The sequence below is a fragment of the Melitaea cinxia genome, chromosome 3 (assembly GCF_905220565.1).
Source record: "Melitaea cinxia chromosome 3, ilMelCinx1.1, whole genome shotgun sequence".
NCBI lineage: Eukaryota > Metazoa > Arthropoda > Insecta > Lepidoptera > Nymphalidae > Melitaea > Melitaea cinxia.
The window spans coordinates 6823275-6850539 of NC_059396.1; the positions used below are offsets into that span (position 1 = coordinate 6823275).

General features: G+C 32.8%; 4 protein-coding genes across 5 annotated transcripts in view; 2 read left to right on the forward strand and 2 right to left on the reverse strand.

The window, feature by feature from the left end:
- Positions 1 to 1969: 1969 nt before the first annotated feature.
- On the reverse strand, positions 1970 to 14483 carry LOC123669741. Its single transcript, XM_045603332.1, has 5 exons — positions 14302 to 14483; positions 12642 to 12833; positions 11359 to 11570; positions 10046 to 11219; positions 1970 to 2072 (listed from the first exon to the last, which is right to left on the reverse strand). Exons 1-5 carry the CDS (start codon positions 14481 to 14483, stop codon positions 1970 to 1972), a joined length of 1863 nt encoding a protein of 620 aa, XP_045459288.1.
- Positions 14484 to 15927: 1444 nt separating this feature from the next.
- LOC123669353 lies at positions 15928 to 18409 on the forward strand. 2 transcript variants are annotated; one of them, XM_045602958.1, is made up of 3 exons: positions 15928 to 16355; positions 16836 to 17096; positions 18009 to 18409. In XM_045602958.1, the coding sequence occupies exons 1-3, from the start codon at positions 16055 to 16057 to the stop codon at positions 18176 to 18178; spliced, it is 732 nt and encodes a 243-aa protein (XP_045458914.1). In that variant the 5' UTR covers positions 15928 to 16054; the 3' UTR covers positions 18179 to 18409. The 2 variants fall into 2 exon arrangements, with proteins under 2 accessions (XP_045458914.1, XP_045458915.1); XM_045602959.1 differs by having other exon boundaries at positions 16836 to 17060.
- LOC123669352 (cyclin-Y-like protein 1) lies at positions 18396 to 20650 on the reverse strand. Its single transcript, XM_045602957.1, has 2 exons — positions 20538 to 20650; positions 18396 to 20441 (listed from the first exon to the last, which is right to left on the reverse strand). Exon 2 carries the CDS (start codon positions 20321 to 20323, stop codon positions 19313 to 19315), a length of 1011 nt encoding a protein of 336 aa, XP_045458913.1. The 5' UTR covers positions 20324 to 20441; positions 20538 to 20650; the 3' UTR covers positions 18396 to 19312.
- A 1678-nt stretch (positions 20651 to 22328) lies between these two features.
- LOC123669742 overlaps positions 22329 to 27265 on the forward strand; it is a 32101-nt gene continuing 27164 nt past the window's right edge. The window contains exons 1-3 of the mRNA XM_045603333.1: positions 22329 to 24661; positions 24843 to 25050; positions 26341 to 26494. Of these exons, the coding sequence (XP_045459289.1) occupies positions 22593 to 24661; positions 24843 to 25050; positions 26341 to 26494 (2431 nt within the window). The 5' untranslated portion in view covers positions 22329 to 22592. The remainder of the gene's footprint in view (positions 24662 to 24842; positions 25051 to 26340; positions 26495 to 27265) is intronic.

Genomic DNA, 27265 nt, shown 5'->3' on the forward strand with positions numbered 1-27265 from the left:
GTAAGCACAAGGAAAATTTTCAACCAGATTACTTTAATTAAATTTTAGCAAAACAATAACAAAATCATATTTCTTCTTTTATATTCTAAATTAAACAATTTGAAGAGATGTAGGTATATTTAAGAAAAAAAATTAATAACAGAGGATTGGCTCTTGTGCTTTTGGCTATAGTTGGCATTTGACATTAGTCATTTAAAAATACGTTTTCTTATATAAACAACGATACAACAACAATATTTTATATTGTCTTAGCGAAATCTTACTAAATTAGACTCATCCTGCGAAAACAGTTTTACTCGTATATTCATTGAGACTAAGTCGTACTGTTCTGATCTTTTCATGTTATAGCCTGTACCTTCTGGATCATGCAGTGGTGCTTTGAATAAATAATTATAGCAATTATTTAGTTGCTAGATAATAGCAGATATGTGGTAGATACAAATAAGACGATACGATAAAAATGTAACTGACTGCCGCCACATGAAATATATAGGTACATAGCCTATGAGTAAGTAAAGCTATTTTTGCGTGATGTATGGAAGTGCATAATTTTGTGTCCGAGACAAAAAAATGTGTTTTTGAGCTACTAATTAAAACTGAGTTAGTACATGTTACAGCGTTTGTGGAAATTCTATACTTAAAAGGTTAAAGGCATTTTAAAAATTTGTATGGAAAGTTTGTAATTTTCATAGATAAAACATGAATCCATGTTTTTGGACTCTTGAATAAAAAAGTAGGTTCATAAATATAAGTTTTCCCCATTGCGGAAATTCTACCCTTGAATGTTTTTTTTACACAGGTCGGCAAACAAGTGTATGGTTTACCTGATGGTAAACGGTTACCGTAGCTTAAGATGATTGCAACACCAGAAGCATCGCAAGCGCATAGCCGATACTACCACCAATCTCCCCCAGGAGGTCTAGTCACTTACTCACCATAGGAACACAACACTACTTGTAAGCAGTAATATTTAGCTGTAATCTTCTGTAAAGTCGAGGTACTTCCCTAGTCGGGCTGCTGCAGATTTCGGTACGAAATAGATGTTGAAAGTTTGTGTGTAAAGTTCGTCATTATTGAAGTTAGAAACACGAATATTTAACTTTAAACTACTGAATTAATATTATTAAATAATAAATTAGGTACTGTATAAAGAGGCGCTTTGTAGATATAATTAATACGCGAGCAAAGCCGTGGGGAACAGCTTTTTATAAATATAAGTATGTTATTTCATTACATTAAGTAGATATGGATGTCATATTTATTTTCGTTAGCTTTTTTACAGTTATAGAGGACAAAGTAGTATTTCATTAATTGATAGTAAAAAAAGAATACATTATTCCACGTGTCACTGGTTTGCCCATAAGCAGTTGCGGAAGTCTGATAGTGTTCGATCTGAATAAAAAACTAGTAAACAAGCTGACTAGAATTAGAGCTACAGTCAAAACGTGATTCATTCAAAAAATCTAACCGAGGAACTGTGTGTTGAACGTTAATATAACTCTTAATGCCATTATAACAAATTTTAAAATTTCATTCACTATAAAGTTAACATATGGTTTCAAGAATCAATCTTATTATTTAAAATCCCTACCGCATAATATAAAGTAGTCGTACTCGTAGAATTTTCAGTAACATGTTAAGATGTTAATGATTATCCATAATTAAAACCATTTATCAGTATTGAACAAGGGAACATTATTAGCAATTTAGGTCAAAAGCTCCTTGTAAGAATCACAAGTAGGTATTCTACTGATAACGTGAATATTTTCAACGATATCAAAAAATATTTACTTAATGTTACTTAAAATTGACTCTATGTTTCACTTACTCCTTAATAAATATACTGTTAAACAATAAAATAAAACTCTGGAATAAATATTAGAATCCTTTTGTTATATTTTAATTGTTAATACATACACGTGCTTGTCAATACGCCTATAAATCAACCTATGTATCTTTAAATAATTAATTAAGTAACTAAAGCAATCTTTGCTACTACCGTAACCCATTCCAAATCTAACTCCAATTTTGGTTTGACGATTTGATAGTAAATGTCGACTGTTGACACAGTCCTTGATTTGAAATATTACACGGCAATTAAATAGGGACAGGTCTTACTCACTATGTCGGTAATAAAGCTTTGATTGAAACTTTAAACGATTTATGTGTTTTGTTAGATTCAAAATGAAAATTTCATGATTGAATAAAATAGCTTAGCTGTTAGATTAACAATTGGTATAGGATATAAAATATATTACAATTTTATTGTATCATGAACTTGTTGCTAGCTCTGGATGTGTCGTATCATCGTATGTGTCGTAGTAATTTTTCTTTCGTAAGTTTTTTCTTCGGTTATTTTTCAGAAGCAATGAACCACAAATATCTTATTGTATTCCTAAATTTGGTACTATGACGCAAATGTTGACGTAGAGAGATTAACTATTTCATTCTTTAGTCACTTAACATTACAATGTTATAGTGATTATAAATCAATCGACTGTTTGACCACACAAGAAGAATTCATTGACGTCCGCGAAATTAATATAACGGATGTTAATTATGTCCTAAATCAATGTCTATTCTTGCACTCATTGTGTTTCTCTTGTACGTCATACCGAAAGTACAAAGAGTAGTTTCTTTTATTCAAACAAGAAATTATATTCGTTTCATAAACAACTCTGTGCGATCATTCATCAGTTTTAGACATCGCATCATGACGTTCTAAATCAATCGTCTACTATTTCCACTTACTTTTTATAAGCACTTTCAAACGGTTTTTATTCTAATTTTAACTTTTATTATTATTTTTCGATTTATTTTATACGAAAAACATTTTTTTTTATTTGTAACTAGGAAATATTTTAATATGAGTTAGTTTAATGAAACTGTGCGAATGAAATGAAAGTCATAAAGGATATTTTTCGATTTTATCCCCCCTTCTAGTCCCGCCCTTCTAATGTTTACTTTTCTAAAATGACTGTACCTGTACAGATAAAATAAATTAACAATCTAACGTTATCGAGCAAAAAAGAAAATTACAGGAAATAAATGTTTGTCTCAAACATTTCAAGGACGATTCGCCTTTAATTATTCACTAAGGAAAATTTTCACTGTGAGAAAATTTGTGATTCAATTAAATACTTCGGTTAATCAGAAGAACTACATAATCAGGTGTAACAGAACGATTCGTGTTAAGATTTTAATCACGTTCATTGCATACCTATTCACTTGCAAGGTTGTCAAATGCTTGTAGGCTGTTTACCAGATGCTTAGATTTGTAATATACTTACCAGAAGTTCCTTGGTTTCAGCTACATTGCTACTAATCTGTTTTTTTAGGCGTAGCGTAATGTTATGAAAACTTTTTGATTTTTTTTAAATATATGTATAAGTAAGTCGGCAAACAAGCTTACAGCTCACCTGATGGTAAGCGATTATTTACTATTCCCAAACACCCCTAGGAGCTCTGGTCACCTTACCAACAGGAACACAATACTAGTGTTTAAAAACAGTATTACTTAGCTGTGGTTTTCTGTAAGGCCGAGGTACTATAGTCGGATTGCTCCATATATTGAGCAGGAAATTTCTTGCTGTGCCCTACCTCAGTTAAATAATAATGATATTGTAGTGTAAGTCATTGTATGAACTAAGCTTTTTGGCCTTATTCTCGGAAAATTCCAGATAGTATAGAAAACGCCTTTATATCCTCTCTGTCCTTAGACTTTAAGTTGCATAATGCGGTTTCCAAATAACGCTACCATATTCCAAAATACTTATCACCAAAGTATTGTATAAAACTATTTTAGTTAAACTATGCCATTAATATATGGAGTAAAAGTCAATTTCTCGTCAAAAAGCACACCAAGGTCTTTAATAGTTGTTACTTGTTTCAAGGGTACACCCGCAGCAAGGTACTGGGTTATCAGTTCAACATGATTTCGAGTAAATGACTTACAGTAACGCCTCTCTGTGTTGAGTACCATTCAATTTATGTTACACCAGGATATGCGGAAGTATTTATTGCATATTAAATAAAAAGGATAAATAATATTTATTACTAGTTATTATGAAAAATATATACAGCATGATTTATTCGTTCAAAATAATAGTTTTAGATACATAATAAGTTTGGAATTGTATTAAGCTAAGGATAAGTAATATGCACGGAACTCTAATTTCTTTATTAATTCTCTTGTACATTTATCGATCTGTTAGTGAGTCTTATAGACTAAATTCGATGCTTTTTTATACAAAATAGGTTTTACTCTCCTGAAATATTAAATAGCATAAATGTAACATTAAAAGATATTGTTGTGAAAACTCATCATAGCTCTTCGTTTATGAAAAAAAAAAAGTTATTTACAATAATTTATTCTTATGTACGTTAGAGGCTAAAAAAGGCACATACCAATGTAATCTATCATTTGAACATACGATAACAGTATAAGTAGTTAATATGAGTTCAGATCTTAACTGAAGCTAACGACAAAAACGGTTTTCTAATTGCTACGTAAAATCTAATCTTAGTACATTATTATTAAGCTTTATAAACTTAATTTTATAAAGAGTAATAATTATATAATAAAAGATTTATATTCCTAAATGGGATTTAACTATATTACAGTTAATTTAATAATCTAGTCTTGCTTTTTCCCCGGTCAACTAAGATTATTCAAACACAATTATCATTATAAAGCAGTTATTCCACAACGAACTAAGGTAGCATCATAGTATATCTCGTAAACGGCAAAACGGAAAGCGTATGCCATTACAAAATTCATTCCCGATAACTCGTGACATGAATTTAGTATCTCCTCGTACAGTTCATAGAACTTAAATTGTTTGTTTATTTATTTATTTATATAGATATACGTACACATGAGATGGAGATGTGTGAGTCAATGTGGAAAGTCATTATGTTATCGCTAGATGCGTTGCGGAGAAATGCATACACTCGGCGAAAGCGCTTCGGTCCACGCTCCCTCGGAGATACCTCTTATCACTGAGCATTGTCCCGTACGTGACCATTTGATGTTTATTGATTAACATTCTTGAACTTTGTGCGTGTAAACATATCGGACTATCTTTATAGTTTCCTAAAAATAAAGAACTGTTAAGGTTTTGTTACTATTCGAATTATCTTATACGTTATATTGTTTTATGTTTACAAGACAGTGCGGTTACATTTTACTCTGTTACGAAACATAAATATAAAATATTGATACGATTAGTCGATTTGTAAGTGCTTAGTTTTATCATAAATTGAAATTAAGATCATATAATTGCGATCAACAATTGAAAGTTAAACATAACGCATTACAAGTTACAACTAATTTAGGCTATGTCAGAATGAATGAACTTTATTGATACTCTATTTGTATTTGCGATCGTTACCATTTGTAATACACCAGGATTTATTACAAACATTTACAGCCTTCGCTTGCTTAAGGCATTGCAAACAATTGTTATAACAAATCATAGGGCAGTTCAATCAAATGAGTCGATGGTAATCTAGATACTTACTTACATTTAGATGTACGAATAACATTTCTTGCTGTTCAACGTGCCTCCTTCTATTCCTGTTTCAATAAACAACAGTAAAGATAAGAAATTGCTTTCGTACGTAGGTACGAAAGCAGATTATTGCGATTAAGGGCTCGGTAAGGTTTAGTGTAAGATGCTTGGCTATCGGATATATCAGTAAAGTATCGCACGCGTCCATCTCGACAGACAACGGCGCTGTCCTCAGCGAATTCGATTTATTGCCGAGCACGCACAACGCAGCTCGTTGTAAGGTTCCGCCTCTTTACTCGTGAGCCAGGACGTCAGGGCTATCGACACGCGATATCGCATTCGCTACTAACGAACTTGTTTACCCACCTTAAATATATTGATAGCACATAATTGTAGACTTTCGTTCGTTACTATATAATGTAAACGTCGGGAAAGATTTAACAAATATTTTCACTAGAAAATCGAATGGCAGTAAGTTGTTCCCGTAAATATATTTTCATTCTACTTCCATTTCTTATTTGCCATTTAGTTACACGTTTATTTGCGAGTAACAAAACAGATTTATTGTGTCTAAATAATGCAGAGAACTAGTTTCCTCTTGGTATTAAAATAAATAAAGAATTTTTAACGAAGTCCTAAGGGTATATATACCTAATGATATTAAGGCTTGTAAAGGCATATTAAGGTAGAATAAGCATTTGTATTAAAAATAATCGTCAGAAAATTGAAAAACTCAAAACATAAGTCCTGAAATAGTAAGTATTTAAAAGTATGTATATTTCGTTTTTTACTCGGCTAGAAATTTGAATGTGCGACCTATAGGGTTCTCTTTAATTGCCATGTTAGGTTCGATATGGAAAGTCATGCAAAGGTCTAACTGACTCTGGTTGGGAATTTTAGCGTAAAACCACATGGGTTCTCTTTGGGCTGGCACATTGGACAATTTAGTCTAAAATTTCACGTGATTGATGGACGACTCCCTAATTAATCTGGAGTTACCACTTCGTGTATTCTCCTCTCCTTAATATTCGTTCGATTATGTTGAATCATTCTTTAAATGTTCTTTTTAATTTCTTTAAATGTAAATTAATTATTCAAACTTCAATGACTGTAGCTGAAGTATTGTTTTAATCAGGCTCTATTAAGTACTGAATCGGGAGAATACAATTGTTTTTTTACGTTGTTGTTTTTGTAAGTTTGTTTGTTACGCTTTCACGTGAAAATCACTTAACCGATCATTACTATACGATACTTTTTATTTAAACAAAATTCAATGAACGCGTAGCCGCAGGCAAAAGCAGTAAAGGGGACACTAAAGCAGTAAAGGGGACCACTAAACTTAATACGTTGTTAATATCTATTACGAGAAAAAATACTTTATGTCGACTTAATTTTCATATTTTTGGTCAAAAAGTGATGAGCGTGCGCCTTAAGCAATAACTGAGTTCAAATTGTTAATTTAATTAATTTCATTAAACAGTAACATTATTAATATTTTATTTATTTCACTTACAAATTTCAACCCTGCTTCGAGATCTGCAAATTAGTATAGAAAATTAAGTACAAGAAGTGTCGGATTGCAAGCGGCCAGCGGTCGAGGGCCTTGGCCCGGCCTCTGCCGACAGCAAGTGCTTATTCATTCTCTTCCTTACTTTCTGCATTGTATCCCACTACTTGAGGCTAAAACGATTTGTTGCAGTTTAGTTTCAATCGCGAACGAGAGCATATTGCATCTTAGACAGGCGATAGACAGTAAATGAAATACTACTGGTGGTCAGCTCAGGGCAAAGATAACAATAAAGTACACATGTTACATGACTTTCTACGCTTTTCGATGCCTAACATAAATAAATCACGACTGCCTTATATAAAATTAAATTCTTTCTTAATCGTATCAGTGTAATCTAAACTAATTCCATGAACAAATTACATCTTGCAAAAGTGAATTAAATTACGACGTGAACCATCGACGTTCGCTCAATTTTTTTTATTATGTTGCATTAACGTCAAATAAACGTCATATTTAAATTTTATTGTTTGCAAAGTTTTCATAATACAAAAGCACGAATTTCATAATTTCATGAAATTAATAAACACAATGTACTCTTAGTATTATAAATAAATTCGTTTTAAACTAAAATATAGATAGAAAACTAACATATAGATAGAAAAGGGCCCATGTAAATATTTTTGAAATACAAACTATTTACTATTATTTTTTAACCACTTTATGTTAATTTTTCCAAATAAATTAATATTCGTATAACCGATGATTTGTGTATTTTAGTGGCATATTTTTATAATCGTTTATAATATCTTTTATACTTTAGTAACAGTATAGTATCTTTTATACTTTTTAAACATAGCACAGTGTTACTCTAGAAACACTGTGCTATGTTTATTACAAATTGTATTTTTCCGTAAATAAATAAATAAATAAAATAAAATAAATGTGATAGATATATATGTAAGACAAAGGGACTATGTTAATGGTTGCTTAGAGTTGGAACCTATCAAAAACAAAAAAAAAACTGAAAAACAAAGAAAACGACATTTAAAGTTTTGTTATTCGATTATTTTAAAATTCATTAATATTATTTATTTACCTTTTAAAGAGTCACAAATAATAAAATTAAAAAAATGTATATATAACACATTGCAATCACAGGTCAAATTGTTTTTTTTTTTTTTTTTAAATACACAAAACGTGTCAGCCAGTGTCATAGATTAATTAAAATCTCAAAGAAATGTCATTACTGTACGTACCATGAGTACGTGCGTACGTATGTGAATAGAATATTTCCTATTATAATTTTAATATATTTAAGCTTTTAGATATGTTATGTGCCTATAAGCTTTATGAAGTACTTATTGTAATAATTTTCAAACATTAACCGTAATATATAAGGATAATGTAAGTCGATACTTTAATTAAGTCGCATCGTAAGTTTTGATATAATAACATCGTTCTCGTCTGGCTGCAATTACCGAAGCGGCCTCTCATCTCCGGACTTCCATCGACAGGGCACGGTAAATTAGCAAAAAATAATCATCAAAGTGAACGCCGCGACTTAAAGGTCTTAAAGCTCACTCGACTTTGTAATACCCCAGCCGTACTGCACGAGCTTTATCATTATTGTCCTTATTTCCATGAAATTATACAGTAATGGTGTTATATATTAACATATTTATTATAGCTTTTATAGCGAACTAATCTATTTAAAGCCATTGAAAATCGATCGAATTACTGGTATTGATGTTTAATAAAATTAATTGACTATTAGCTGCTATTCAATTTATTTTAATCGAGGAATTTCATTAAACCTTGTAAAGTTGTAAATCACAAGATTGAGTCTCGCACTAAATCAAGATACAGTTAAATTTAGACTCAATTTATTAAGTTTTTCTCGTCACTATTAAATATTAATTATAAACGCTAATTCTAAAAATAGCTAATGACCTACTTGTATACGATAGTCATCTGACAAAATTAATACGTTTGATAAAAAAAATATGATTCGCGAATTTATAATGAATGAAGATCTGTGTTTCGATACAGAGACCGTCTTTTGTAAGTGAAGCGTCATTTACTAAGTGTAACAACTAATAAGTATATTTTTTTTTGTGTATTGGTAGTTATATTAACAGAATAAAGGATTCAGCAGAGTTTGAGTGTAGATCATACCTACACCTAGATGTGAAAATTGATCTCTATAGATATTTTGCTATTAGTTCATAGGCGTAGTAGAAAAATAAAAATAAACCAGGCATTTCTCCCATTTCTAGATAAATATAAGAATTACATTCACATTTTTTATTACGAGCTTAAACTATATCTCTGTCTTTAAAACCAGTTTAAAAGTTTATGTTAAGCTCTGAGTGTGACAGATTAACCAAACAGATAAGTGTTAATTTCATTTCGTAGGTACATATTTATAGTAATTATTAATTTTTGTAGTTGTTGGTTTAAAGTTAACATACGTATTTTACATTGCGAAATAAAACTGTAATCGCTTTTATACTGACTAGATCGAATGTATAAGATGCTTACGATGAATGATTGATAACTTCTATTTCGACGCAAAAAATTTCTAAGAATAAATCAATAACAAGATAAAGAGAAATGTGTAAAAATTATACAGCTGCATTAACGACCAAAAGAAAGACTTCAATCACAGGCGTGAAGCGTATACTTTTCTTTGAAGTGACTAACACAAAGCTTAATGTTTATTGCTATAAGTGTATTACACCATGCACCTTTCGGAATGTCAGCGTGGAAGAATAGGGTAAATTACATGCGGGTCTAATGTTCTAGACGTAAACGTAACGTTGCGCAACGCTTTTACGAGTTTTCTGTTAGGTAAAAACAATAAATAGTATTGTCAACGTCAATCTTTATAAACGTGTATCCACAATACATACCGACTGCAACCCACATACATTACGCGACGTATTTCCTTATAAGTAAGAGGAAAAACAGTTTTCTTGTATGTATATTTTTATTTATAAATGTATAAAATGTTTATTGTTTAATACTTTTATTATTATTCTTATTTATATAAATTACAGTTTCACGTGGTTGCAAAAGTAAAAAATAAATTGTTAAAAGGATATAGCTTAGCAACATGCTCACAATTGTTACTATGACAATAAAATTTCTCCACCAATTATGTAGGTTGTTATCAACCGTCGCCCACACCACGATGAATACAACGATCTCTACAGTGCACACTACGATCCAAAACATATGCCATACGCGGACGTGGCGGAAACGGATCTTAAATTCCATAAGGCAAAACAAGTATATGAACGCGAGAAACACATAGAACGCTCTGTTTACCGTACTCGCCTGTGGAACTATTAAAAATAATAACATAACTTGATAATGAATCATTAAAATAATAATTGCAATAAACGGAAAAAAGTCTATAAAGGCTGCTATAGAGAGCAAACGTGCTACAAAAAATGCATACCATCCTAAGAAATGAACTAAAGCGGCAATTGCGTCTTGAGGTTCAAGTCCGCGCATGTAAGATCGCGGAATACGTATCGGGATATCCGGCTCATCCGGAATAACTTCCCAGTGCTTTCTTCTAGGCGGCGCAGATAGCCACGTGGGAATAGACTCCGCATTCTCAACTAATTTCTCTGCCCACACGGCGAAAGAACCTGGCCGCGGCGCCGTGGTTGTCGGCGGTGCCGGAATGTATACCCTTTCAATCACGTAATCTGTTTCACGCCTCCACGGTGCCACTTTATCAATGATTGATATGGGTCTCACATATTCATCATCGCTATTATTTAGCTCTTCGTTTCTTGTCTCCGGTGGCAAATAATCTGAATTTTCGTCCGAGTATTCGTCATCTTCATAAATAATGTTTTGAAACTCGGAACTTCGAGGCGAAAATTGTATCATGTCACTAACAATCTCTTCCCTGTTACCAATAAAACTTTGTAATTCTAAAGTCTGCCTTTTTATGACTGATTCATACATACTATTGTCTTCCTCGTTTTTATTTTTCAAATTTTCATTATTAGCCTTTTTATTTTGTGTTTCATTAAAATTATCATCATCTTTCTCTTTGTTATTATTGTTCCACGGGTATTTTCTGCCACACAATTTTTCTCTCTCAAACCTTCTGTACATCGTTGCAGTACTTGCCATTCGTAATGATGCTGCAATCATACTAAGGGCTTGCAAGTTAACTGAAAAATAAATGTGCAAAAAAATAATTAAAACGTAATAAATCTAAAAAATTTCTATTTATAAAATTAAATAAAGTTTCATAGTCTCATAAGTACATAATGTAAGTTACAGTTAAACGACTTAATTTATAGCACGTACTTTTGTCAAATGCGGGATTCGCGTAATGTACCATCATGTCTAGGGCATTGACAATAGCGAGAGGCGCGCAATGTATAAAAGCTTGAAGAAATAGATACAATTCCATGGAGGAGGGCGTTCGGGCCCGATAGAGAGCCTCCCGTGTTCGTTCCTTATCTTGGTCGCGGGACGCATAGACTGCTTCTATCCACCAGAATATTAAATAACAATATCTGCAACGAAAGCTTGAAGATAAAATGACTTTTTTATCGACCTTTTTAACCGAATTCCAAAAAAGGAGGAGGTTCTCAATTCGACTGTTTTTTTTATGTATGTTACATCAGAACTTTTGACCGGGTAGACCAATTTCGACATTTTTTTTTGATCGAATGGTGGTGTGTATCAATTGGTCCCATTTAAATTTATTTGAGATCTAACAACTACTTTTCGACTTATATCTAATAATGCGTTTTTACTTGACGCTTTTTTCGTCGATCTACGTTGTATTATACCGCATAACTTTCTACTGGATGTACCGATTTTGATAATTCTTTTTTTGTTAGAAAGGGAATATTTCTAGTTTAGTACCATGATAAGGAAACCAGGATCTGATGATAGAATCCTAGAGAAATCGAGGGAAACTCTCGAAAATCCGCAATAACTGTTTACTGGGTATACCGATTTTGATAATTTTTAATTTAATCGAAAGCTGGTGTTTATCATGTGGTCACATACAAATTTTATCGAGATATGATAACTACTTTTTGAGTAATCTTTGACGCGTAGTTACTTGACTATTTTTTCGTCGATCTACGTTGTATTACTCGTCGATGTAATTAAAGTCGGTTTTTTTTTTCGTTTGCGAGAAATCACAATAATTTTTTATTTTCCTTGACAACATACGTATTATACTTCAATTTATATCTTGTGTTAATCTTGAAAGCATTTTTGTCCATACAATGCTACTATTACTATTTCGTATCAAGGAAAGAAATTTTTAGTACTAAAAAACTACAGAAGTCTTGTAAATGTCCTCATAAACGACCTTTGTAAAAATATATAAGTTCGATATTTGTTAGGCTATATGTATGTACCTAATATGAAAAAAAATATATATTGTTTTTATGTGTAAGTTACCTATGTATAGGTACAAAGAGGGCTGAATTCGCGACCGTAAGTTTAATAGCTGTTGAAACCCTAGTGCGTCATTAAAGTATTAAGTTTATCATTACGGTAAATATAAATAAAAGTTCTTATTCTATTATTAAACGTAAATAAATAACGTTAAAAAAATACTTACTAACCTTCCAATAGCAGCAACGGGGAAAAAAAGAGCACGTAAAATTTCTACAAAGATCCATTTAATATCGTTCTTCTGTATTGTTACGGTGAACGCAGTCAATTCTATTTGCAACCCTGGAGGTGGTGAGGCTAGTGTAAAAACCAGTGACAAAATCGCTGGTAATATCATCACTATGAGGCAGAATATACCGAGCCTAAAGAAAAATTAGAATGCAAAAATTATTTAAGTGGATATCTAGCTATGAATAATTTTATACACAAGTTATTTTATCCAATAATAAGCTGTTAAATAAGCAATAACTATGTTAGCTTTATCAAAATAAGTTTACTTTAATATAAAAAATTTAACTGAGGTAGGGCACAGTAGGAAATGTCTATCTCACAATCTGGAGCAGCTCATCTGGGGAAGTACCTCGACCTTACAGAAGATCACGGCTAAATAAATATATTCTCAAAGCTCAAGCAGTGTTGTGTTGCTGTGGTGAGTAAGGTGACCAGAGCTCATGGGTGAGGGGGGGGGAGGATTCGGGGTAGGATCTGCAACGCGCTTGCGATGCTTGTAGCATTGTAAGCGTCTATAGGCTGCGGTAATCGTTTACCACCAGGTGAGCCGTACGCTTGTTTGCCGACCTAGTTGTATATAAAAAAGGATTATTTTCCGAATGTTCCTAGCGGTCGCCAGTGTCACCGGCTTAAAGGACCCGGTACTGAGACGCAGCCAGAATATATAAGACTATCAACTGAACATATGTCATCGATTTAAAATCTATTAACTACTTATTCAATTGTCTTTTTCACACTTCTAGAAAAATACCTTGCCATTAGTTTCGAAAGTTAAATAAGTTTGGTAAAAAAAAACACAGGAAGGCATCTATCCTCACATCTGGCAAGTATCCCGTGATACATTTTCAACGTTAGATTCCTATCTGCCATAGTAGGTTTCAGATCTTTTAATTGGTCAAATAAAACCGTATTTACTCAAAATTACGCATTCAGCCTGTAACATACCATTGCAGGAAAAGCAGCTTAATTCTCCACGCTTCTCCACTGCGGGTTAGCGGATATGTTCCCTACTATGAGTAACGATCGCTATCATGTATTTATGTTAACAACCGGGACTGACGGCTTAACGTGCTCTCCGAGACACGGTAGGGAGACCCACAAGGACAGACATCCAAACTGAAAAGAAATATTTGTACACATCAAGTATCAATCCCGAGCGGGAATCGAACCCGCAAACCGTCAGTGTTTTAGACGACTACTAGCACCACTATACCAGAGCGGTTCTTGAATCAAAACTAGTATTATATAGATTTAAATAAAAACGACCTATTAAAGAAGGCCATGTTTAATATGGAATATGGAATCATATAGGAATAGTCCATGCTTTGATATACTCTTTGAATACAAAAATAATAAATACACACCTTGAATAACAGAGCGTTTTTGAAAAGTGGCACAACTATCCGGCTTTTCCCCTTTATTTAATGTAATATATCTATTATAAACTTTACAAGTACCTAGATAAGTACGCTTAACTAGTCCATTTTCCTCAATGTGATCTTATAAAATATAAATCAACGAGTATCTACCAAGTTAAGCGAGTTGAAAGAAATAAATGTTATGAAGTTTAATAACACTAAAAAGGATGAAATAACTCACACTTTGTCGCCTCTTTGGAAGTTTTGGAATGCTAGTGCCAAATCGAAGCAAACGACGGTCAAATAAACGATCAAACCTCCACATGATGGTAAAACTCGGTGAAGAAGCAGAGCTTGCCAGGCCGGTATTTTCCATCCTAAAATGCCACCCGACACTCCTTTGTCCAATTCACATACTACCATAGTTTACACATAGATCTTATCTCTAAATACTCATAATAAAAATTTTAAACAGTTAATTTTGACATTTTACTTGAACCTATTTACAACCACACTTGGTTTATCACATTAAAAAGCTTAATGTAACATAAACTCTGCTAACATTTTTTACTCAAAATAACATAAATACTAAACTTCATAATTTCTAAAACAAATGAGTCAAGTAATAGTTAAATCTATACACTTTTATTGATAACACGCGATTAGATAAATATGTTGATATAATGATAGCTTGTTACCTGTGACATAGTTTTATGTGTTTTCGTAGATAACATTTTGTAGCAGCTATCTTTTAGGAAAAAAAACGCATTGCGAAGGTTTTATTGTTTTAAATTTATCCCCTAATTAAATTCTTCTTATTCCTATTCTCTTTATCTTTGAGAATAACCTTATCAATCTATTACCCTCAAAAATTCATCATTGAAATTTCTTCACTTAGCCCAATCAATCATTTTTATATCTCAGCAGGACGCCTTCCAGCAAAGACAATATTGATACCGACATGGGACACCGCAATTACAGATTGGTAATATTAACATAATTCGTAAAACCTGTTTACCTATCTCATTCGTGATTTTCAAACAATAAATAACAATAAAGGTAATCAAATCTGATTTGATTAAAAAATGTTAAATGTAGCAATTCTTTTAGGATTCAAATTAATCCTACATTATTATACACCTACATTGTTATTTATTTAACCTTTCGCACACTAATACAATAACAATAATTATGTACATGATGTGATAAAATCAAGTTGCATCAGTTGCAACATCCTAATCGCTAATACAGTGATCTCTTCCACGCAAAGTTTTGCAAAGAATAAACGTAGGAAGTGTGGGAAAGAACGCAAAAAATTTATGTAACAGAAATATAAATACATGTTCCTGATACATAAAATTTTTAGGTGTTCATAGTCAAACATAGTGCTCGCTTTACGATGCTCCTATTTTACACATAATCCTCCACGGTGGGCATCGTGGTGTCTCACGGTACTTTTTTAATATGAAAAAATTTACAGTTTTGAAATGATAAACTATTCCAGTTTTTTAGGGATACAATATAATTGTACTTGTTTAAATTGTTTGTTATGAGCTTTGGGTACGTATTTCTAAATTATTAATAAAGTTATTGTCAATGACATGACTAATGACAATACTCTTTTTGATATTATAATATATATAATATATTTATTTTATTTTATACTTTATTGTACACCACAAATATATTACAAACACAATACACACACAGTACAATGGGCGGACTTATGGCTAACTAGCCATTTCTTCCAGACAACCCATATATATATATTATAATTTGATATTATATTAGTCAACTAGAAATATTAGAATACCTTGAGAATGGATGACTGCATGATATCTGATAATCTGTGGGTTTGGTTTGACTTTGACACTGACAATCATACAAAATAAGCGCTTTGTATATTTTTAAGTCATTAAACTGTTATCATATTAGTAAAATAAATTCGTAATTTTGTTTTTCAAAAGTCAAATGTAAACAATAGTTCGTGCAGTATGTTTAAAAAAATTGTTTTGCCTATTACAGCTTGTCGGCACTACTGTAAAATCTTATCAAAATTTCATGGAGGTTATAACACAAATAGTACGCAGAAAAGTTATTTTCATAATGGAAAATGTTTATTAACTCCTAGAAATCCTCCAAAATCGAATAAGCAAACATCCCCAGCCATAGCCACCAAATATCAGGTTATAACGGAAACGAATTCAACATTAATAGAAAATACTGCTGATGAAATTTACGTAGGAGATAAATATCCTATTTTAAGTGACGAGTTTGACGGAATAAACTTAGAAAGTAAGTTTTATTTTTCCTTAATCAAAATACAAATTGCTGGTGGTAAAATTGCAATGTTTTGAATAGAGTAATTCTTTTTACTCTTAATTTTATATACCGTACATAGACCGTATTTTACTGAATCTTTATTTGTTAATTATTCTTAATACTAAAATAAAAAAAATCTCACAAGTCTACTCATCAGGTCAATTTATAGGCCATTGTATTATATCTTCATCTTATTTATATATTAGTTTTTTCTAATTTAAGATAAAAGACACAATGGCTACATGATCTTACATTTCTAGGTATTACACAATAGCAAAATAAAAGCCTTAAATAAAGAAAATACGTTTTAATGAGACTAAGATTCTAGTAAAGTTGTGACACTGCGAGTACTAGAGAATGTAAACATGTATTCCATCTCTTTGTTGGTGGAAAAGTTGTTTATAAGGTATTTGAATTCAGAATAATTTCAATAAATTTTATCTTATGTTTCAGGAGGCAAAAATGGTGTATTTGAAATAGAAGACCTTGTAGAATTATTAGATAGAGAAAATTCTAAGGATATATTTGTAGCAACAGTTTCAAAAGACATCAACTATGTGGAATATATATGTGTTGTAAGCGCAAGAAGTAAGAGACATATTTTGGCATTAGCAGAATTCGTAAGGAAAGTTTATAAAAGGAAATGTCATAAAAGTGACCATATACCAAGGATTGAAGGCAAGGATTCAGAAGAATGGATGGCCTTAGATTTAGGTTGTTATTATCATCATCATCATCATCATCATTATCATCATCATCATCATCATCATCATCATCATTCCAGCCTATTGCAGTCCACTGCTGGACATAGGCCTCCACAAGTTTGCGCCAAATATGCGCGAACTCATGTGTGTTGCCCATAGTCACCACGCTGGGCAGGCGGGTTGGTGACCGCAGAGCTGGCCAAGTGCACCTAGCCAGCCCAACAACTGAGGTAGGGCACAGCAGGAATTTCTTGCTCAAAATATGGAGCAGTCCTACTGGGGTAGTACCTCGACCTTACAGAAGATCACAGCTAAATAATACTGCTTTCAAGCAGTATTGTCCCTGTTGGTGAGTAAGGTTACCAGACCTCCTGGGGGGGGGGGGGGGATTGGGTCGGCAACGCGCTTGCGATGCTTCTGGTGTTGCAGGCGTCTATAAGCTACGGTAATCGCTTACCATCAGGTGAGCCGTACGCTTGTTTGCCGAACTAGTGATTTAAAAAAAAAACTTAAGACGCTGCTTGCAACCGTCTTTGTCTTGTGTGTTTCAAAGCCAGTGGCTAGATGGTTATTCCATTATCAGTCAGCTTCTTAAGTTCTAAGGTGGTAGTGGAACCTTGTTATTCCTTAGTCACCTCTTACGACACCCACGGGGAGGGAGGGGGTGGCTATATTCTTTGGTGCCGTAGCCACACAGCAGTAGGTTATTATATTATTTAAATTTTGATAAAGATAAATTGTAAAATCTTTTTGTAGCGTGTTCTATAATTAAACTACCTATAATAAAACAGTATCTCAGAGATTTTTGAGAAAAAGATGTAAGAACTTAAAATTTGTCAATTTTTCATTTTAATGCATCACTTCGAATGCGATATATTTACAATAAAAAATAATAATAATAATAACTTTTTTCTAATTACAGGAAACATAGCCTTACATATATTTTCAGAGAAAACAAGAAAAATATATGATTTAGAAACACTATGGTCGGTTGGTCCTGAATATGATGGAAAGACAGACGACAGTACTGAAGTAATTGATATGTTAGAAAACTACAGCTCTTACCTAAAAGATCTAAAACCATTAGCATAAATATCAAAATGTTGTTTCTTTAGTAAAAAAATGGTGTAGTTATATTTTGATAAGTAAAAAAAAAAATATATTAAACATGATTGTCATTTTGCCACTTATTTTAACCATTAGTTTAAAAAAAATAGTAAAATCAAGGAGTTTGTTGTTAAAAGGAAAAACAATTGTATAAAATTTAGTTTTGTTTAAAAACTATAATTATGTAGCAATAAAGGCTCCATTTAAAGTCTCATATAAAATGTTTATTTTTGCTTAATTACATTAAAGATACATAAAGTATGGACTGCATAGCTTATTCACAAAATGTTAATTGCTTTAAATATTTCAACTTAATCAATTCCTATTTATTGTATAATATAATAACATATATTGGCATTTCCATATGAAACCAACATTTTCAATTTTAAATTGTAACAATGAGTGATTAATGAGATTTATTTTTATTTGATTACAAAATAATTTGGCATAATTTCATATATAACTATGTCGGACTCTAAATGCAATAAACATTATAAATAAATTTATTAATAAGTCTGTCGACTAACACATTCATACCACACTCACAAGATCCTTATATCAGTCAAATGGACTCGCACTTCCTAGTAGTAGCCTAAGTTAACACTAAGCAGTAAACTTTTGGAAGCAAACTATTTGATTAGTGCTTCTTATAAGTTACAACTAAATAAACTGGAAGCCAATACAATAATGAAACATAAATTATGTTTAAGAATTAAGTAGCAAATTATTGATTATGGATATAATACAAAAAATATTGGACCTCATTTTTTAAGTCTTTCATTTTAAGAACTAACATTAGTACAAAACATGACTGAATGTTTCATTAAAATTTGCCGACTTTTGTGCACTTTTTACAGTAACAAAGTGTATTGTTACAGACAACACCACATATCCGTCTTCCAGAGTAAAATATCTTTACTATTGTTATATCTTACTAAAACTTCTCAATTATGATATTTGGCAGATATCATCACATCCCTTTCAATAAACATTATTTCAAAATAATGTGCCATAACTCAACTCATAAATTTTCAATCTGGTGCAAACATTCTAAATACAATAATATCCATAGATATTTAATATTGAACATGGATTCAAAAATTGAATTGAAATAAATAATTAAGATAATATGGCCACACTACGCCTCACTCCTGCACCAGAATTGACATTGTCTAAACTTGACCACTTCTTGATACCATTCTTGACGACTTCAGCTGATATTTTATCCTCCATAACTCTTGACATTGCTTCTAATTTTTGTGCTCTCTCTTTACTCAATGGCTCACTAGGGAACGCTAAATCGTTTGCTTCGGCGAGAGTACGCAAGTCGAAGTAGTACTTGGCATATACACTCGAGGGGACATTTATATTGAACTGTAGCATTTCTAAAAACTGTCTTTCTAGTTCATTCATATCTTCAACTGTGATGTCTTTCAATATTTGACAGTAATCTACATTCCACACAGCTTGGTCATCCCAAACTTTGCTAGCAAGTAGAATTGCACCCAAAACTATTCTTTTCCAGTTAGAGGGCGCTATATCAAGTTCGGCACAAATGAGAAGTCGCTCCAAATATACTAAAGTAATAATAGCACACTCTGCTGTCAACTGAGCAGCATTGAATAATGTTCTCACAAATTTATAGATCTGCTTATGTTCAGGATTATACTTGTCATAATCATCGGAGACTCCATCTTTACTTAAAGGATGCAGTTTTTCATCAAATATGTCCAGTCTTCGTTCTGATGTTCTATTCTTTATGTGATAGTATATGGCCAGAGCAACACACTTTACTGTATTTTTTAAATTTGGTTGAGAGACAGTACTATCATCTAAGTATATAGTAGAACAGGAACTGCTTTTTTTCAATTTATTTTCAGCTATTTGATGTTGACTTTTTTTTCTTGTGATTCCATTCTCAATTGAAGCTTTTGATCTTTCCATAAATATAGTACCCGCAACTGGGTCCTGGGAGGGGTCAATATCTCCATCATCAGGCTCTCTTTCACTAATGTGTTGAATGTTGTTTGAGCTTACTTCCCCTTCAGGAAGGTAGTCTTCAAGTTTGACGATGTCCTTTCGGATAGGCGAAGGACTTCGGTAACAACAGCAACTGTTTAGGTTACCCATTATTGAATTATTCAGCGAACTTTAAAGATAATAATTCATTATCATTCTCCAAGTACGCCTTTAGACACGCACAAATATAGTGCGAGACCGCTAGTGTGACTTATTAAGCCCATAGTATCTGTAACAAAAGAAATAAACATTATATCATCAAATGACTTTGAATTATTACTTTAATTAAGTTTAAAAAAAAATAAGAAATAAATATACACTATACCTTAACATTACAAAATCACTTTAATTATTATATATTAAATAGATTACTAATAACTCGAAAGAAAAATCATTGTTAACAATGACAGGTGTAGCTACCTGACTATCAAGGAATAAGCGAACGTCATATTATCTAGCATCAGATTCTTAAAAATTTTAACACAAAAGTGAGTCAAAATCTAAGAGAAAGGTACATAAAAATTTGTATGGCTGTAATAAAAAGGTTAATTCGTAGATTATTTACAATCAATTAACTAGCTCGAAAAGTTTGATCCCACCAAAAACATTTTCATGTAAAATGTTGCCAAGACGAGATCATATGGCTCGCACTGTCAAAAAGTTATCAGATCTCATGTAGAGCCAAGCTTCTAACTCTACACGCCCTAACTCTACAAGCCCTAACGTCACAAACTCTACACCTTAGTCAAAATATGTGGATTGGCCGTTTCGCTACCGTCACGTGGGCGTAAGGTGAAAAATTTATTCACTGCTTATTATTTTTCTGTTATACAATAGTTCTATTAAAGAAAAAATAAAAAGAAGAAGAATAATTGATATACATATAATACAAATAAAAATAAAAAGAGAAAAAATATATATATATAAATGAGACAGGAAAGTCGTCATCTACAACATCGGCAGCCGGTAGTAACGAAACGGCCAAGCCACATATTTTGACTAAGGTTGTGAAGTAAGGGCTTGTAGAGTTAGGACGTATAGAATTAGAAGCTTGGCTCTACATGAGATCTGATAACTTTTTGACAGTACGAGCCATATGATCTCGTCTTGGCAACATTTTACATGAAAATGTTTTTGGTGGGATTTCACTTCTTTTTGTAAGTTGCTTATGACAATATTATAGCTGCATTTTAGCTCCGACACATTTTATACCATAAATATCATCCAATCTTCACCATATTCGGTTTAAGCATGTTGTTTTTGATTTTATGTTGAACTGATATGCAAACGGACCTCCGCCAAAACTTAAATACCAAAATTACACAATGTAAATTTTCGACCTAAACTAATAACCGATTTTTATTTTTTATGTATTTTATTATTATTATTTATAACAAGGAGTAACTAGGAGTCCCTATATCAATTTTCAGACCTCTAGCATCAAAATTTGCGCAAGTCTCATACAAACTTCCATCCTCTAGTTTAAGGGGTTGGGGGGTAAAAGTTCCAAGTTTTAGAATTTTTTTCTTGTTTGTGTTCTAATACTAGCTTATATACCAAATTTCAGCTTTCTGGGACTTCAGGAAGTACTCTAAGAATTTTGATGATCATCAGTGAGTGACGAAATCGGGGTTTTTTGGATGTCAATAAAATCTAAAGTATTAGAGCTATGTAATTGAAACTTTATATGTTTAATAAGTTCACTATTGACATTATATTCCGAGAATTTTGTTTATCTAGTATAATCCAAACCCAAGTTATGGGGGTTCAAAAAAACGACGAAGCACTTCGAGAAAAGATAGGTAGTGCTTTTCGTTTTTTTTTTTTTTTTGGCTCGTCTTGGCGTGGGCACTACCGTGCCCCCAGATTTATTGTCTCCAATTCATGATTATTGATTTTATATAAGTATATTTGCCTACTTTTGAAAATAAAGGGTTAGAAATTGATAAAATAAAATATTTACTGCATGTACCACACACCGTATGTTCTAAATAATTACATGCAGTTATTTTTTTGATAGGTAACGTACATATAAATATTATAAAAATAACGTATATATTATAAAAGAAACTGTATCAGTCTTAGACATAGATAAATAGAATTGTACCAACTCAATCAAGCCCTGCACCAAAACTTTTGGTGTTATCTGTGCAAAAGGTGTAAAATATTATCTATGTACCGCTCCCTAAACATTTTCAACATGTCTACCCTTGTCTACCTGTGTAACTGTGTAAGGCTTTCGTTGTAAATTTTTGCAATTATTAGTAAGCTTTCTTTCGAAATAAGGAAAGATTAATAATTGTTCTTTAGATATAGTGATTAATTTGCATAATTTAAGCGATTTCTTGTTGTGAGGCTAACAATCACAAATTTCATAAGAATGCGTCGTAAGAGCGAACGCACCGCCAGTAAAAAAACAAAAGCCTCTCCAGAAAAGAAGGAAAAGGTAGAAAAGGTAAAGCGGACAAGAACTCGCCGCAGAAAACAGTCGTCGTCTTCGGAAAGTGAGTCCGCTGAAGATAATATTCCAAAAGAGACCGTCTTGGTTAGTCAAGCAGAGACTACTAACGACCCGCCAAAACCCGCTAAAGAGGAGAGTCCCGAAGAATCACAAGAGCAAGTATGGCAAGTTAAAACAAGTGATAGTTCAGAGGACGTTAATGTAATTAAAAAACTCAAAATTTGCCTCACCCGACCGCCTTCGACGCCAGAAAGACCCGATAGATCTCCTAGAAGCAAAAGGAAGCATTCCCGGGCAACGAGTTCAAGCGATACTCAAAGTGTAGAAGGCGAGGAAAAAAAGAAGTCAAAACATCGTTCAAAAAGGTTAACTGAATCTAAAGATGTTACAGAAAAGAGTCAAGATAGTCAAGGCGATGAAGCAGAGGTATCGATGCAAGAAACCGAACCTGAATCTAATGAAGTAAGTGAAAGTATGCAACCAAAGAAATCTGCTACAACTGACGACGTACCAATGTCAACAACCAGCGAGGAATCTAAGTATGATAAAGTAGAGTCAACTGAAACCGGCAATGATAAAGATGATGAGCAACAGTCTCAAGAGGAGTCTAAAAAGAATGATGAGTCTAAAGATAAGGCATCAGATGCAGATACCACAGTTGTATCTCCAAAATCAGATGTGGACAAAGATGAAGAGAGTAAATGTTACAAAAATGAGAGCCCTTTGAGAAAGAGAAGTATGTCAGAAGAAAAATCTGAAATTTTAGAGTTACACGTAGAGGAAAGTCAATGTGAATCTTCAGAGATGAATTTCAATGAATCTCAGGGGGAAGTTGCAAAAGCCACGGTAGATCAGGATAAAGATATAAGTAGCGTGGTCTCAAATGAGGTAAGTATTAATGCAAGTACAACTGAAATTTCAGGGAAATCGGGGTCTAATGAGGACACAATAAATATTAATGAAAATAATGTTGTAGAGAGCACTAAAAGTATAGAATCAGAAAAGCCCACATTAGTTCAAATAGAAGTCAATGATGAAATTGCCACTGAAAATTCTAAAATAATTTGCGACCAGACCAATACAAAAATAGATATTGATAGTGATCAACAACATAATAAATCTACGTTAGAAGAAACTGATAAAATTACTGTACAAGACATTCCAAACAAAGAAATTATTAAAAATGTAGTTGATGATGAAAGTAAAGATATTCCTGAACGTGAAACCACTAAAGATGTTCCCAATTGTATTACTACTCAAGATGTTCCTGATAGTATTACTGTTGAGGAGGTTTCTGATAGTAAAATATCTCATAATAAAGCTGATAACGTAACTGAAGAAGTCAGTAATAATAAAACTTTTCAAGATGTCTCCAATAGTGAAACTACTCCACAAAAGTCTAATTGTGTTCAAGATGTTATAAATGATCAAATACCTCAAGATACTCTCAGTGATCAAGTGACACCATTGGTCTTTAATAGAAAGAGAAGGTGGGGTTCACGGCCAAAATTATCATCACAGAAATCAATAACTATTTCTACTGATATTCTTAAGGAGATAATACCTGACGTTAAACCTACAGAGTTTGATGAAGTCATTGAAGAAAAAAAGCACAAGCGTGTAGAGGTGCCTGATATTATTGATAGACCAGTTTTACCGAAAATTGTTATTGACAATACAGATAATGTGGAAATTCCAAAGGATCATAAATCAGAAGAACGAGATAAAGAAAATGTTAAAGCAAAAGATACAAGTCTCGCATCAATGAGAAAAATATCTATTGTTAAGGATAGTGACAGTATCATAGCGAGACCACCGAGCCCACCAAAACATAAACAGTCAAACATTCTGTATATTACTAATTTAGTAAGGCCATTTACTTTGCCTCAGCTGAAAAATCTATTACAAAGAACTGGAAGAATTGAGGAGAATGGATTCTGGATTGACAGGATCAAATCAAAATGTTTTGTGAAATATGAAACTGAAGAGTAAGTTTAAACATCTTTTATTTATTAGTAGCTTTTTAACTGTAATAGAAAGTACAATTTTTTACCACATTTTCATTAAAAAATTGTGGCCAGATTTTTGAAATTATTTTATTAAAATACAATAACTTTACAGAGAATAAGTTGTTGCTAAATTTAGTTGTATCTTCTGTTTGTTTTCCAGTCAAGCTGTTGAGACCAGGCATGCTCTACATGGAGTTACTTGGCCAGTGTCAAATCCCAAGACACTACATGTAGATTTTTCAACAGAGGAAGATTTTGACAAAGCTAAGGCTAATGAAGATACAGATAATGCTCAGGCTTCAACTATTCCCGGTACAGTTGAAGATTGGCTACGAGAGCAAGATTTAAAGAGGGAGAAAGGAGAAGTGGTAATGATTATCAAATAAACTTGTTATAATAATAGTCTAGTCAACAAGTTTTACAAACATTAAATAGAGATACAACTCCTAAAAATATGAGACTCAGAATTAACAATGGCACTATTTGTTGAAAATTGGTCTTTAAAACTTTTTTCCAATGGGAATATATTGATTCAACTGTTTAGAATACACCATAGTTTTTTTAATAATTTTTCAGTTAATATTTAATACTCAAAAAACTATTTTGTGGGACATACTCGCTTAGGTTGCGGCATTTTAAAATTCTTTAAATGTTAATATGTAGTTTCAAAGTTATTGACAAAAAATGAAATTACTTTTTGTGTAATGTAATTTTTTAATAACTTTTTAAATTTTTCGCGTGCTCTTTCCAACCCATTTTTCTAGATGTCATTCCGGATCAAATGAGCTCATATTTTTTGGAGCTTTACCTTTATTTAACACGTTTTTGAACTTGTTGACTTGACTAAATATGTAGTTATAGTTCTACATTTAGAAACTAACTTAAATTTCTACCTGTTCTTCTCTTGCTTAATGTTATTGTAGTGGTATGAGAAAAAATTATGACAGTTTGTCTGATATTACATAAAAGAATGTCTTTATCATAGTAGAGTAAATAAAAACTTTGTTTAATGAGTTAATGGGGTGCTCCTGACAATGATGATTCATTCGCTCATTAGAGATAAGGTCGCCTTTTGTACTTAACTCCTGTTTTTATTTTTGTATTTTTGCTCACTCTTGGTGTACAATAAAGAGTTTTTATTATTATTATTATTAGTATGATTTTGCAATCATTTCAACATGAATTTAAAGTGTTTATTAAAAATAAACTAATAGATAAAGTTTGTTATTCAGTGTAGGATTACTTGATGATAAAGATGTGTAGACTTAGTGATGCTGTATTTCATGTAAGATATTACTAATTTTGTACTACAACTGTGGAGTTTATTGTCAATCCTTCTCTGTAGAATTTACATTCTGAATTGGTGGTAGCATCATTTTTAAAAATAATAATCACTTAAAATATTTAATTGTAAAACAAAGGAGTAAGTGTAAGTTTGAAACCTATTTGAACAAGGTTATTTTGATTTGATTTGATTTTAATGCTCCTAATATTGCAGAAGTCCATAGGATAAGGTGTGTGCTTAGCAGGCAGACCGTAGGCTTATTTTTTACCCGTGTTGTATAAAAAAAAATATAATATATATATATATATATATAATTGATTAGCATACAATTTTTGTAATTATATTATATGTAATTGTATAAATTGTGTTCAAGGAGAAACCATGGGAAAGAAAAGCTTCAATGCGTGAGTGGGATGTGGGCAAGAATGAGAAGAACAAGGAAGGTGGTCGACCAGATAAATTGATAAGAGATGAGAAAACATTTGACAAAAGAAGGCACCGCTCTCCAGAAAGAAGCCCTGAACCAGGTATTACATTTTTAACCGACTTTAAAAAAAGGAGTAGGTTACTCAATTTGACCGTATATATATGTATTTGATTGATTGATTGATTTTCAACGGGCTATTCTCCGCAACTCGACGACTTAGTGCGCCTATTTTGCGTGGTAGGCTGGGGGCTTCATTCATGCCAGCCTAGCTCCTTGAGGAAGCCTAGCAGACCCCTTGCGTTGCCGACGACTTCCCGGAGCGACCTCGGTGTCCCGAGGTGTGTCGCCCTGTAGTTCGCCACACTACCGCATTCCAGCAGGATGTGTGTGGCCGTTTCTTCTGCCTCCATGCACGCTCTGCATAGGGGGCTGTCTGTAACACCTAAATTGTGTAAGTGTTTGTTGAGCAAGGCATGTCCGGTAACAGCCCCGACCAGTAGTCGGAGCTGGGCTCTCCCAAAGCCGCGAAGTTTGCGGGACAATCCTGGGTTGATCGTCGGAAGAGCTTCCTTGGTCTGCCTGCAGGTGGTTAGGTTTGTCCAATATTCTTGGTGCATTACCTTGGTGTTGTGTCGCAGCTGGCTGCGCAGCCATCCGAAAGGCAGAGGTAGAATGGGTTCGGGTCCGTAGACCCTCATCTCCGATCCATTCCTCGCCAGTCGGTCAGCCGCGTCGTTGCCTCGCGATCCACTGTGGCCCTTTATCCATTGGAGGATAATGGTGTTTGTTTCACTTACCTTCGTCAGAGCTCGATGGCACTCGTATATTAGCCCCGATGTCATGGTGTCGCTCTGTAGGGCTTGCAGGACCG